Source organism: Eupeodes corollae, chromosome 1, assembly GCF_945859685.1.
Source record: "Eupeodes corollae chromosome 1, idEupCoro1.1, whole genome shotgun sequence".
NCBI lineage: Eukaryota > Metazoa > Arthropoda > Insecta > Diptera > Syrphidae > Eupeodes > Eupeodes corollae.
This window is the reverse complement of record NC_079147.1, coordinates 11,298,362-11,313,802: the sequence shown is the minus strand read 5'-3', so window position 1 is coordinate 11,313,802 and position 15,441 is coordinate 11,298,362. Positions and strand designations below refer to the sequence as shown.

Sequence of the window (15,441 nt, the reverse complement as noted above, 5' to 3'; positions counted from 1 at the left end):
GGTGTTTCTTCTTCCCTTATCCGGCGGTCACAAACGAATAAATTCGGACAGCTGGAAAAACAATCTGCCGACCGACGGACAAGAGGGTTTGTTCCGACAACGCTCTCTTCAAAGCACATACATATATACGAAACAACAAACCTTCCCTTTTTAAAAACAACAGCACCTTCACAATACTCCACAAATGAAACAATATACACAATATAAAAAGCTTTTGGAACTCCTGAAGACTGTCAAATGGAAAAATATAGAAAGGAGAGTTGAGCGTGATGTTGGAACATTATCACTGAGACAAAAGAATGAACTATGTACTCCGACGAGAAAACATCTCACAAAAGGGGTTGGGAAAACTTATTTATTTCCGGGATTTTCAAGTTTTTATTTTTATTTTTGTTTTGTTTTTATTTTTGTGTTTTACTTCTTAAGGGTTAAGTCTCACACAAAGTGTTGTTTGCTTAGATAGAAAACGGCTTTATAGTATTTTCTTCTTCTTTTTTTTAAGGGAAAGTGCTATTGTTTTCGTATTGTTTTTAAGCAGTATATGGCTTCTTATAAATGAAAAGCAAAAGGTAGATTATTTACGAACGAAGAAAACAATAAGAATGTTTTTATATTTTTCTTAGACCCTTTTCTTTCTTAGGCTTTGTGACAAATTTAACAGAAAAAAAACAACAAAAACAAGAGTAACGTCGTAATAGAATGGGTAATTTGACAACTAGAATTGGAAAGGTTCAACAAAATAAGAATTAAGTTAGAATAAGTTTCGATACTAATCCAGTATGAGGACATCATTTTGATGTTTTATTTTAAGGGTCTGATTTATAGGTTTTTTAAAAAAAATATTTGTTTTCAAGTTAGGACAGACGAACGAATCAAAATCAATTTTGTTAAGCTATAAAAACGGGTCAAGTGGTGTTTTATTTGGACGAATTCTTTTAAGAACCAAGTGATTAATTTTTCAGTATAACTTCCAACTTGTTACGAATGTCAAAAGCCTTTAAAAGGCAATGAAAATTGTAACTATTTTGAAATCATTTGAAAAATAGAATTTTCTTTAACAAATTTGAAAATGTTGTTATTTTTGTAATAATTTTATTATTATTTTTTTTTCATTTTAGTGCCAAGTAAACCTTTGAATTTGACAGTCTTGGATGTTACATCGACAACTATAACTTTAACATGGTTGGTTCCTAAAAATCAAAATGGAATCATCAATGGCTATCATGTATTTCATTTGCATGAAAATCAAACTGGAGTTGGAATTGCTAGAGCGTCAGATGGACCATCGGTAACATTTGTTATGGATAAATTGAGTGAGTACCCTTCTTATTTTTTTTAAAATAATTTTCACATCAAAAATCTTTAAAAAGTTCACTAGTCGAAGTTTTTGAAAACAAAACATTTAAAATGGCATAATTTATTAAAAATTAAATTTTATCTCTAAATATGTTAAAATGGTTAGGGTAAGTAAGTTTTTGTAGATTTAAATTCTTAGGGATTCAAGTCTTAGGTGGCCAACATTTTTAGCCACGAAATACAACAAATACCTTAAAGGTAACTTGTATTTTGTTGGTTAGTTTTAGAGAAGTTCTCAAAACTTTTTACAGTTTGAAATACTCCGAAAGACCTTTATATCCATAAAATCCCGGGTATCCATGTCTTTGATTGTTTTAAAAATTGTTGTTTTTTTAACGATTTAAAACCCAAGGTTAAAGATATTCCAGGTTTCCTAGTTAGCTAACTCGTCCCGGAGCAAAGTTCCATCTTCGTTCTTAATGAAAAATCGCTAGTTTCGTAATATCCTAAAAGTGAAAAACTTCTCACTGAACAAATAGCGATTTAGAAACAGTTAAGATTATTAATTGATATTATTACGGTGGGTAAAAAAATTCGTGAAATGGAGTAGTTGAAGCAACCCTGGGAGACATTTTTTCATCTAATATTGTTTGGACATTTATTAGGCTAATTTATGCTGAGCTTGGTTCAAATCAGGTGATTAGTGTTTGAGCTTGTGCTGAGTGAGTAAGTCAATCCGAGAAAAAAATTTATATAATGGACACAATTAAGTTTCGGGCAGTGATAAAGTTCTTGACGAAGCAAGACAATCGCCTCAGACCTTTTTGAAAGAGATGTCAGCTGTTAACGGGGACTATTGCCCTGGGAAAAAATAATTTACAAGTGGCGTAGTCGTTTCGAACAAGGAAGAGAGTCCATAAAAGAAGATCCCCGCTTAAGGAGACCGTTGCATCAATAACTTCCTCAAAAAGTCAGGAAACGTGTTCTTGAATATTCTTGACTAAAGAAGAAACAACTTGCAGAAATAGTTGGAGTATCACTTACACCCATGTTAAACATTCTCCATGATCATCTTTGCATGTATAACGTCAGCGTAAGGTGGGTGCTGAACATGCTTTCAGCTGTTCAGAAGTGACTTTTGAATCTCTCTAATATGGAAAAACAGATGATGGTATTGCCCAAATTGTGATTGGGGATTAAACTTGGGTTCATTTTAACCCTGAATTAAAGCAGTAGTCGATGCAATGTCGCAAAAGAGACCAAGCACCCTCTAATAAATTATAGGTCTCATAATAAACTGGAAAAATCATGGCTACAGTCTTCTGGGATTCGGAGGGGTCTTCGCTTATTGAATAGAAGAAAAACGGTGTCAATATAACTGGCGGCTAAAACTACGGAAACAGCCTACATAATTTAAAAGAAGCCATAATAGAAAAAAGTAAAAGAAAATTGACAAAAGGTGTTCTGCTTTTACAAGACAATGCACCAGTTCACAAAAATTGCGATTGCTGCCTTGCGGAAATGTAGGTTCAGTCTATAGAAACATCCTCCTTATTGTCCGGATTTGGCCCCTTCTGATTTTTTTTTAATTTCCAAATCTGTAGAAAGAAATCCGTTGAAAAAGATTTACCGTTATGAAAAGGTGAAGTTGGCAATTTCTGCCTCTTTTGAAGAACTTCACAACTTTCGTCCCATGTGAAAAGTCCGTTTCTGTACTGAAAATTACCTTTCATTTTGTGAACTTTTTGACCCATTCTTGTATAAGCTTGTTTTTGTTGAGTAGCTTCTCTGATTTGTTGAGAAAATTAAAAATTGTATGCCTTAAGGTTACTTTTTGTGCCTACTTTTTTTCTAATATGCTCCTGTCATAAGCTTTAAATTCACTGATTAGGTTCGCAGTCGGTAGAAGATTTTAAACATTTGTATTCTGAGTCCACGTTTACTTCTTCGGGTATGAAATAACAACTGCTTTTGATTTATAACACACTTATAAATCAAAGACTGCTTGACAGCTACCTTTCGAAAAGTATATAAGTTGAATTTTCAGAACTAGTTTAGAAGTTTTGTTAAGTGGGAAGATTTATTTTTATCTACTACTAAATTGTCTGCAAATTTAAAGAGCGATGCAGAGCAATGTTGCGTTCGTGTCGACAGAGCAAGGCGACCTGAAACAGATCTCATCGGCTAATCAATCCTTACTCACGTTTAACATCGGAACGTCAATATTTTGTAAATTAGGTTAAGCTTTGAAACACTTTACCTCGTATAGTATAAAACAAAATCTGAACGCAACAAGCATAATTTTTATATTAATATGAACATTTTTATTAATCATTGAATTTTTGTATCTTATCATAGTTTTAATAATTAAAGTAATTTTTTTTTTGGAATTATCTTTGCTCAGCTTTTTTGTAAAATAAGGTTATAGCTACTTTATAAGATTTTAAATCTTACTTTTGCTAAGCAATTACGATATTTGAATAGAATAAAAATAAAAAAAAAAGATGGCAAAATTGAACCTTCTGATAAACTTTTTTTATTGGTGGCATTAATCTGCCAAGAATGGGCAAAATCATCGAAATATCAATGTTATCATGCCCTTAATGCTTCGAAATACAACGAAGTCCTTTTTTTTTATGGAATGAGTTCTAAATCAATTAAGCAATGTCGAAAACCAATTTCGTAACGTTTTAGACGTTGTGTACTTTTTTGACTTCAATAATTCTGATTGAACTGGATAACTTGAAGATACAAATCTCATTGAAGAAAATCGACACCATTGAGGATATTATCTATTTCGTTAAACTTAAATATTATTAATATAAGTTATCATTGTAAAAATATTCATGAATTCAACTTTAAATGGTGTTATTTTCTTATGGTTGTTTTTAAGAAATGAAATGAGGCATTTTAGTAACACTCCACCGTGGTTTGATCAACATATTAAAACTCCTTAAAATAATAAAAAAAATATGGCTTGGGCGAAGTTCAATCTATCCTATAGCAATGAAGTTCAAATTAAATCTACTAATCTAAGAGATAACTTCTCTGATTCATTTTTGTCGTATCTGTTATTTGTACCCTTTAATCCATAAAGCTGTTCATTTTTGGCTCTTTGTAAAAATGCATTCCTTTTAACCAACTCATAAGAACGTTAAAAAGACCGGTTATATAACGTTATTTTAAAGACTGAACGTTCTAAATGTTCAACTATTGACTCTGGTGTACCTCAGGGTACGCACCTTGGTCCGTTAATGTTTGTAATATTTATTAATGTAAAAAATGTGGTTGTCTTTAACTATGCTACTAATTTTTCATTATTTTATAATTTTATAATAAGTTTTAGACTCAAAAAGAACTTTTATTGACCTTATGGCAATTATATTATTAAATAGGCTAATAAGAATCTTGGTAATATTAAAAGATTTTTTCGAAAATTTCGTAATCCTTATGTTCTAAAAACTCATTCGTAAGATATATCTTAGAGTATGGTTGTTTGCACCATATTATAAAGTTCATATAAATAGATTAGAGTTCGTCCAAAGAAGACTTATGAGATGTTGCTTAAGTATGATCAAAGGCTTAAAGTATTCAACTTATAAATCTTCCACCTCTAACTAGTCACAGTGCGTATCTGCAACTTTGTTTTATTGTCCCGATAATCAATGGATAAATTTCAGTTCCACTGATCCTCTGTCTACTGAATTTCATCGTTACTCCGGTTAATTTGCGAAGGCCAAGTTGTAAATTTGTGACATTTTTAGTAGATCAAAGTACGAAGCTAACAGTCCCTTAAATCTTTTAAAATGTCAAACTAGCTATAATAACCATTTTATTGTTAGTTAAGCAAAACTATTGTAAACTGATTACGGCTCAATTTAGAAATCATGTGTTTCTGAAACTGGAAAGCTTTCAGAATTGTAAGAAATAATTAATATTCCGTCTAAGCTAGAGTTTATAACATCGGTTTTGATAGTTCATAAAGATTTCAGAGCTACGGTGTATTTAATGTTTATATTGGCTTTTTCATTGTAGAGCCAATTTTGTTACTAATTTTCGTTTCTTAAAAATAAAGCCTAAACATTCAAAACGTCCAAAATTATGCATCGGAACTTGTTTCTATTAAATTCAGGGTACCGAATTTTATACGAATATTTACATATTTTTTTTATAGAGGTCTTTTGTTCATAAAAACAACAGTTTAACCTTATAAACAACAGTCAAACCTTATTAACAAAAGAGCTTAGCTTTTAAGGTGAGTTAAGACAGTCTTATTTCAAATTGTTGCTTTTAAACATCAAGATAAAGTCTCCAAGTAGTCGTAGGATACCAAAAACTGGTATCATAGAATAGATTATAAGATAATCTCTACTGATGTCTTAATTGGGAAAGTCAGTTTGTTTGTTTGTTTGCTTGCTTGTTTGTTCTGCCGTCACTTTACAACGGAGCAATATTATCATATGATTTTTTGTATGGAGTTGGTTACGTGGCTACCTGCCACTTTTACCGTTCTAATATATCTCATTCACAGCTCATTCGAGCAAATCCGCCAGTAACGCCCATAATTAGATATTAAATATATTCTTTTTTAACACTATTAGTAGCATATCATTGGTTGCTGCTGGCTCTTGGACCTTTCATCTTTGCCTATCATTATAATGATACCTGTTTCTTACAATGACACTAACGGACGAAAAAATGCTTTAAAACTATTAAAAATATGAGATAGATGGTTAAAACCCGATGCCGGCTTTTTGACACTTATTGAAGATTTTTGGAATTTAGTGCATAGTAATATTGAACTTATTGGAAGTACTTACACCTCCCTCTCTCAAATTTGCAATTGAAATTAGGCGTGAAAGTAATGCTTATTCGAAATTTAGATGACATTCGATTATGTAACGGTTCAAGACTTCGTGTCATACAATTTGGTGTTAATATCATAGCCGGCCGGTAGCGTTGGTAAAGGTTAAAAACGTAAATATTCCTCGGATCCCAAAAATGTTTAAAGATTCCAATTCAAAAGGCTTCATTTTCTCATTAAAGTTCTCATACGACCTTTAATGCTTTAAAATCAATACAAGATATAGGGTTATTTATTTGGAAATTCCAAGGGAATATAAGGATTATGAACAAAGTGTCATTTCCATCTTTTAATTGAAAAAAGAAAAACTTCACAAATAAAAAATCCATGTAAACAGTCTTGAGAATTATTAGTTTTGTTTTCCTTCTACTTCAAATTACAACTTGCAATTGACACTGCTTATGAATTTTCAAGTACAATATACCACATAAGTGATTTAAAACCTTCAAGTTTTCCTTTATGACAAATGTATTTATTTACAAAAAAAAGAACCTTAATGGTTGTCAAAAACAAAAACCTATTCAGCTACCTACTCATCCCGCAATATCTTTGTTTTCAAAACTTTCAAGTACCTATGAATATATATTATTTAACCCTCCATAGAATATTATTTTGTTACATATTCACCACGTATTCATTCAAAAACATAACAAGTTGAAGTAAAGAGGGAATAATAAACAAGAGCCCACTAATTGACTGCCAATTTAAAAACACCCACTACCTTAAATGTTGTTCCTTAGATACACACAAACACATGTATATACAGCATATGACACCTTAAGCTTCTTCGACTTTCAAATTATAGTCCCCATACACTGCAAGACAAGACTGCCTCTATCTTCGTTAAAATAAGAACCAAAAACAGTAACAAACACTTTGAATTGTCATATCTGTCATTCTTATTCATAAAAGTAATTTAACAATTTATACGCGCTCCTCTATCACCAAGCCAAGACCAAACCCTCCAACCGACAACCAAAACCTTATGTTTACTTTGGAAAATGTAATAAATTATGTAATTACCTTTTCTCTTGGCAAGGCCTTAATATGTATATAGGAAGTAATCATCATCGCACGAACAGTGGTAGCAATATAAAGTGGCAAAGAAAATTATAATGTTTCGCACATTTTATGTGAATAGCTTGTTTGTGTCGCGTTCGCATTCGCGTTAACCATCTTAACAAACAATCTCGACTGGGGTCTTAAAAATAGACAGCTGCTTTAGCTTACATGATAGGCAGTTGGTTCAATAAGCACCTGCAGGAAGAACAAGCTTAAATTCATTAATACACTGAGAAAAAAGCAACGTACAAAATTAAATAAAATAGATGAAGAACTTAAATAGAAATAAGTTTGAATGGGTGACAGTAAAAAGTTAATATGTGTAGAGGTACACTGTAAGGTGGGGTATACGTATAATCTTCCTAGCTCTGGCTACTAGTTGTTAATCAAATCCTGGACGAACTAAGATTAAAGGTCGTTGCATATGCTGAAGTTAGAATGTATATTTTCACTTTGTGAACTTCAACAATTAGGTCTTAAAGGTATAGTCTAAATCTAAATGCATAGAAGATGCAACATTCCAATTATAGACTGCCCTGAATATCTTTGATAAATATTTGGTCGCAAACTAAACTGCAAAGTAATCATAAAAGAAATATATAGGAAAACCTCAGCTGCCTTCCTTCTACAGCTGGCACAGAATTTTTACAAGAAGATAAGATCTAAGCCCCAAAACCATTCTATGGATTTACACACCCCTTGTAAGGTCAATATTGATATACGCATGTTTAGTATGGTGCCCAACCCTTGAAAAGGTACCAATCATAAAAATATGAGAACAATTTAAAAAATAGCATCTATAGGGTTCTACTAGTGCGATGAGGACTATAGAAATTGCAGCCCTATTTACATTTGTCTCGCTAGCGGCAAAAATCGCACTATGTCTGATAAAGTGTAATAACTGGAAAAGGGATGCTTTGCATCATAGAAGCCTAATACCTAGAAGCTCAAATAGACTATTTAAAACCTTATTAAGATTTTTTGTAATACTCGTGGTATGATGGTTAGTGCGTTGGACTGCCATGCAAGGGGTCTTGGGTTCGATCCCTGCCCGTGCCACCTAAAAGTTTTATTCATGGGTACTGCCTCTTGCGAAGATTTGACAAATTCTTCAAGATCAATTCTTGTCATGAAAAAGTGCTTTCTCAAATTAGCCATTCGGATTCGGCATATAAAATGTAGGTCCCCTCCAATGCTACAATTACTCGCACAGGAATGGTTAAGAGTTGTAAACCACTAGGCCCTGGTTCTCTACAGACTGTTGCTCCACCTAATTTATTTATAAAGATTTGAACCCAGTAGCTCGCTCAGAAAAGTCAACTCAGTTCCCCTTCGCTGGGTCCCAGGGCATTGCGACATTGACGGAAATGAAAGAGCAGACAAATTGGTCAAAAAAGGATCAATATTCTTGATAAGTTTTGAAAACCAATTGATCAAGAGAATAAAATAATCCACCAAAGTTTCATTGAAACCGCAAACAACATGTGGTTTACGCTTGAATTTTTTTTAAATATCTTTTGCAGCTGGACAAAACTCAATTATTCGTATTGGTAGATATCCTAACAAGTCACACTCATTGGGTACCCACATAAGCAGAATGGATATTACCATATCTGATTGATGATGGATGCGAAGACGAAAAGTCGTAGGATGACGTCTCTCGCTTTCTCTGTGAATGTCCATGCCTATCCAAAAGAATAATAACGATACTAGGAAAAAAACTTTTTTCCACGACGTGTGGCGATGACGTCTCGTCCTTAACACTCAAGAACATTCTGATATTCTCACGACGTCAGGATGGTTCAGAGAATTGCGCTCAACCTAACACATCTTTTACTTTCCTCTACCTTACCAAATACATACCATTTCCGGGGAAGCTTAATAGATCTATATTGATCCGAGTGAAATGTCTTTTAGCCTACCGGTGCATCATTCCGTCAAACCTAACCGAAGCTTAATGTGTAATTGGATTGTGGTGCCCCAGCGGAAGCCTTTTAGAAGTTTATTTTTAAACCATGGTTTCTTTTAACATTGACAGTTGTTTCCCGTGATAAATATTCAACAAAATTTAATGCAGTGAACTCAAAAACTGCGTTTTTGAAAACAAGTTTTGAACTAAATGAATGCATCCAGTGAGAATGAAACTTTGATACAGATTGTGAAGTTGACCATTTTTCATCAAGAGGCTAGGAACATCGTTTCCGTTAGCAGTGTGTCTGTTAACTGATATTTTCAACTGATATTTTCAAAGTAAAGTTAGTACTGTTCGATGCATGATTTCACGCCATGCTACAATCGATCGCAAATTTCCAAATTTTGTAATCAGCTACTTAATTTAACCTTTTAGAATTTTTCGAAAAACTGTGATAGACCGATAAATTATACGGCCAAATTAAAGCAAGGAAGACCATCCCTTATATTTGTGTTTGCCCTTGCGCCTTATGAATTTTCATAGGAAAACTACTTTAATGGGGAATTGAAGCCTTTTTAATTGGAATGGTAAATCTGTAGGATCTAAGTACATAAGCATTACTGGCACTCTTTATTTAAACTGCAGCTTATCTGAAGTCATACTGGACAGCTCAAGTCAGTTAAGAAACTCTACTGGATAAGAACTGCTCGGTTCTGAGTCTATGACAGTGTCTGTTAGCAAATATTTCCTCATATCTACTATTTGATCCAATATTTTTGGATTTATTTTCAAAACAGCATCGTTTTCTGGTACTACAACCGCTATTTGACAGAGAAAATGGGCGTTACGTATATTTTGTATCTATTTTATAAATCAAGGCAAACACTTGAGATAAGTTCTGAATTGCTCTGTATCAAGTTACACAAATCTTCCGTCATTGTCAAATAGCCCTTGGTATTGGTTTTAACCGCCTATCACCTATTTTTTTTAAAGAGTTCAAGAATAGTTTTGTGGTTAATATCATTATAAGAAATTCCTAATGATATCCGGATTTGATTGGTCCAAAAGATGTAGCACCTAATGGTATGCTACTAATTAGTGTTCTTAAACAAAAAGAATATTTTAAATCTCTAATTGTAGGTGTTTCTGGCGGATCTTTCTGAATGAGCTGTGAATATTTAATATTTTACCGTGGTAGTAGTTTAAGACGCTCAAGTCTTGTAACTACCTCCACTAAAAACCTCATGTCATAACATTGCTTTATTGCGACGTGAATAACGGACAAACAAACATACAAACAAACAAACAAACAAACAAACAAACAAACTAACTTTCCCATTTATATTATTAGTATGGATTAAAAAATTTTCGAGAAAAATAATAAATTTCTCAAAAGAATTGAATAAATTTGGTGTCTGCAGCTAAGACGACTTATAATATAGGCTGCAATGTTTAAAAGTATTTTATTAAATTAATCTTAAGAATTATGCATGATGGTTAGTGCGATGGACTGTCATGCGAGAGGTCTTGGGTTCGATCCCTGCCCATGCCACCTAAAGTTTTTTTCACAAATTCTGCAAGAGTAATTCTTCTCATGAAAAGTGCTTTCTCAAATTTGCCGTTCTGATTCGGCTTAAAACTGTAGGTCCCTTCCATCCCTGACAACAGTACTCAGACACAGGAATAGTTGAGAGCTGTCAGTCACTAGGCGCTAGTTCTCAAACGGACTGTTGTGCCACCCAATTTATTTATAAGAAGTTGTCCCTGCGAAATTGTTTTATGTGTCGATGCTTGTGAAGCACGTCTTTCCTAACAATAGTATCCAATTCCGACTTAAGTTCTGGTGGTGTTAAGTAAATTTTAAAAACCCTTCCGAAAGTGGTCTTTATCATGAATACTTTGCAATGCCGTTTGTATAATGCCTACCTTCAGAGATCCGTGAGAAATCTACAAAACATGGTTCTCTTTAAAATTACGGGCTTCACTTCTTCCTAAGTGACTCAAAATATTTTGATTCTTCCCAATACCTTAAATTTGTCATCTTGTTTCACTATTCGCAATCGATAAGGTGCTTATCGAAGCTGTACTAACGACCATAAGGAACTTAAGTTCTGCAAACTGTGACTGCAACATTTTTAGCATTTTGTCTGTGCGTTTTAATAATTTTAAAGTATTGTTAAAGAGTTTATTGCACAATTTTAGCCAAATTTCAGATGACAGCTGTCAAATAGCGGGATTTTCGAAAATAAACATTTGCAATCTTTAATTGAGCTACATATAAATTTTACTTGAGCCTTTAAGTCTCACAAGAGTTTTCATAGTCAATTCCTGACCGTGTATTGATCGCCGACATAGCGCCTATTACGCTATAATTATTCATTTAGATAGTAATTAGATATAGTTAATATATATGTGTGTATATATATAAATACATAACGGAAATGAACTGTCAAAAGGATGAACGATGTGTCTCATGTTTTTTGAAAATAATAATTATTCTAGAAGTGTTATTATGCGTGTACTTTAATTATTATAGTATACTCTTGGGCGGTTTGTGATGGGACACTGTATACTTTATATGAAACCCCAAAGCGGGTAAGTTTTGAAAATTTAAAAAAGGATACCCCCTTTTTACTCCGATTGACCCAAGGAGTATATCATCATCATTAACATACAGAAGGGCGATATAGACCTTTGCTCGGCTGGGCTTAAGAAAACAGAGAATGAAAGTGATTGAATATTCTAAAGGTACTGCTTTGTTTTTCATTAAAAACACAAGAGGACTTGGAGATTTAAAATGCTAAACACAAAACTGTGCTCTATTATTTGTTAAGCCAAGGGATTGTGCTCCTAATTGACTTATGTATGTACAATAGTAATTTTCGAAAACCATTTTTCTTCGTCGATATGCTGCTGTTGCCTCTTCTGAACCTAATGTTATCAATGACACAACAAAAGGTTGTTCCTTGTCGTCGAGGGTCGGCCGGTCGGTGGGTCGGAAGTCCTAGGGCCATAATCAAATTAATACTAAATCAACAAATATAACCTAAGGACAAAAGTTGTTATTATATGCTCGTCAGTCAGTCAGTCAATATAGGAGGGAATGTAGATTCACACCGCCTGCCTTAGAGGCCCGTAAGTTCAATGGTTGGTTGAACCCAGGACGAGTATTCCATTCAGTGACTTCCATCAGAGTCGAGTCGATCAATGTTGTTTATTGTTTACTATATTCGTGCTTCGTATATGTGAAAATGTGGTGATTAAAACAATAAAATTATGATAATGTTCATGAAAATGCATTACCAATATGCCTACCAACATTTCATCCGTGTTATAAGTATAAGCTTTATATTCAATAGAGAGTGAGAGAGGTTTGTCTAGATACAATGTACCAATCCATAAAATGATGTGCAGACTTACTTAAGGGGCTCCTAAACAATGCAAGTTAAAGAAGGTTAAGGGAATGTCAGCTTTAATCTCAATGTAAGGACGAACAATAACATTTTGTTATGGTTAGAACGTGCCCTGAAATACTCGAATATAGAAAATGAGACGATTGGGGATTATTATATGAAATTTTGTAATGACATGCTTTTGTTTTCTTATGTATGTACATTTGCATATGCTTAGGAGCCAATAGAAATTTTTGACATATGTAATATCGGTCATCATATTGACAGGTATTGACATAAGCTTGATGATAAAATATTCATAGAACATTCAAAATCCTAAAGCAAGTGAAGAAAACAACCATTTTGACTAAGAATGTGTACACTCAACCTTAAAATCAGAATATTTTTAAAGCATGTACAAAAATAAATGTCCATAAAGTACGTGAAGCAATTTTGAGGATTCTATTTGTTTAATGGTGCCGCAACGTCAAAAAAATGTCAAAATTAAATTGCCTGTACTTTGTCAATATGAACAGAGGAGGCATCACATTATGCACTAATACTCTTATATTGTCAGATATCTCAGCTTATTTTTTTTAGAAAGGTCGTCATATTCGTACTTCAAGCAATTTTGCCACAGATAAAGTCATTTAAATCGTTTCATAAGTCTTTTTTTTTAGCTAAAATCAATTTAAGAGAATATTTTTGTACAAAAGTTCGTATTTTTATTCTAAATAAAACTATGTGTGGTTTTTTAGATTAAAACAAAACTTATTGAAGTCAATACGATAAAAGTTAAAAAAGATAAAAGTAAATTATTGTTTTATTGTGAAAACGACTTGCAATGTATTAACTTTTAGCTAAGAAAATCACAAGTTGATTGCCTGAGAAGTTTCTTATAAATTTGGAAATGTACAAAAAGTTTAATTTTGACACTTTACCGAACAAAACTTTTAAAAGTGGGCGTGGCAGTGGCTGGATGAAATTTTCTTACCTTACCTAGTTCACCTACATCTTGACTTATATGTATGTTTATTTTTTGATAAAAATTTAAAAACTTAAGGCAGCAAACGCAAGCATTGAAACCGGGAGCTATTTTAAGTTGCGTGCAACTTATTTGCCTTCTGAGTGGTCTTTCATATAAAGGAATTTTTTAGTAAATATAAAGGAATTACATTTTTTTGTTGAAATTTGGAAAATAAAAATATAATTTTGAGTGACCAATATAAAAAAAAGTGTACAAAAATATATTTCAATGACATAAATAAAGTGAAGGAAATAAAACATGAGAGTTATGTCTTTGAAATATCATTTATTTGTAAGCACCCGATACAATGAAAGCATATTTCAGTTCCAAAAATTAAATCACTGTCATTCTGGGGGCCATTGACCTCAACATTTACGAACTTTCACTAAATTGCCCGCACTGTCTGCCCACTATTACTTTTTTGTATATCTTTAATAAGGAATAGTCCGGGTCGAAGGACCAAAACGTTCAGCTCATACATTTGTCAGTTTTATATGGAAAATAATGTTTAAGAGCCTTTTTTATTCTTGTTGTGTTTTGGATTTCCTTAATGGCGAGTGGGAGAGAGTTCCAGGGCGGGTTTAATTTAAAAAAAAATTGACAAAATGAGATATACAGTCATATCTTCGTAGACAAAAGAGAACAATATTATTTAAAGCAACATTATCATTAGGTTTGATATCATAAATACAGATTCAATAAAATTCACAACCATATATTAAGATTGGTATTACCAAAGGCTTGGCAAGCAAAATTTGTGTGTAGTAAATTAGGTGGCGCAACAGTCTGTTGAGAACTAGGGAATAATGACTTACAACTCTCAACCATTCCTGTGTGCGAGACCCACAATTTGATTGCCGAATCCGAACGACTAATTTGAGAAAGCACTTTTAATGACAAGAGTTACTCTTGGACGATTTGTCAATTCCTTGCAAGAGCCAGTACCCGCGAAAATACTTAAGATGCTACATGTGTGTGTTTCCTGGTCTTAAAAACTGAGTTACCCATAAAGTATGTAGGGCACCATAAACTAAGCATCTAAACCCATTTTTATGGTTGTCCCAAGTTAGGAGCAGTTAAAGTTAACTACGTATTCAATGGAATCATAACATAACAAAATCGAGGGAAAGTAAAAGAGATCAAGAATTTTTTTAGAAATCACAACGCCATTTAATTTTTTAAGGTTTAAAAAAACACTATTTAAGGAAGACCAGATTGGAATTTTTTCAAGTTCTTCATTGATATTAAAAGCGACATTCTCATTGAGTCCAAGAGGACAACTGAAGTTAACTTGAAAGTCGTCAGTATACACATGACAAGAACAGTTTTCGATCGAACTTGAAAATTCATTGACATAGATATAGACTAGAAGAGGACCCAATATCGACCCTTCAGTAACGCCGGATGAAGTAGATACAAAACTCGACAAATAGTCACCAACTGGAACTGCTTTTTTTCTGTGAGTCAAATAAAAATATAAACAAGCTTAGAGGAACTGGCAAACTCCGCTCCATAAGTTATTATTTTCCACAGATTTATTTTTGATGTCTTTCAAAGGTCCGAAAAAACTCCAAAAAGATTTAAAAAATTGTCAAAATATTTAATAAAATTTGGGGTTAACACTGTCCAGACCTACAGCACTGGACGTCACAGAAAGCAGACATACAATTACATCAGCAGCAGCAACAAATTGAAACAAAGGCAAAGTTGATGGTACTGAGATAAAAGATTAATTACGAAATTACATCTATAGAAGGCATGTTTCTTAGTACCAACTTTACGTAGTTTCCTCCACAGTTTACGCTAAATGCAGAACTCAGTTGATTAAACAAAATCTGGGATTTATCTAAACGGATTTCAATTGTGAATTTGTACCGAAGAGATAAAA

General features: G+C 33.0%; 1 protein-coding gene across 5 annotated transcripts in view; it reads left to right on the top strand.

Moving 5' to 3' along the window:
* LOC129938749 (tyrosine-protein phosphatase 99A) overlaps positions 1-15,441 on the top strand; it is a 771,051-nt gene that overhangs the window by 643,151 nt on the left and 112,459 nt on the right. For all 5 annotated transcript variants that reach the window (XM_056046478.1, XM_056046480.1, XM_056046477.1 and 2 more), the window contains one exon: positions 1,119-1,313. In XM_056046478.1, the coding sequence (XP_055902453.1) occupies positions 1,119-1,313 (195 nt within the window). The remainder of the gene's footprint in view (positions 1-1,118; positions 1,314-15,441) is intronic.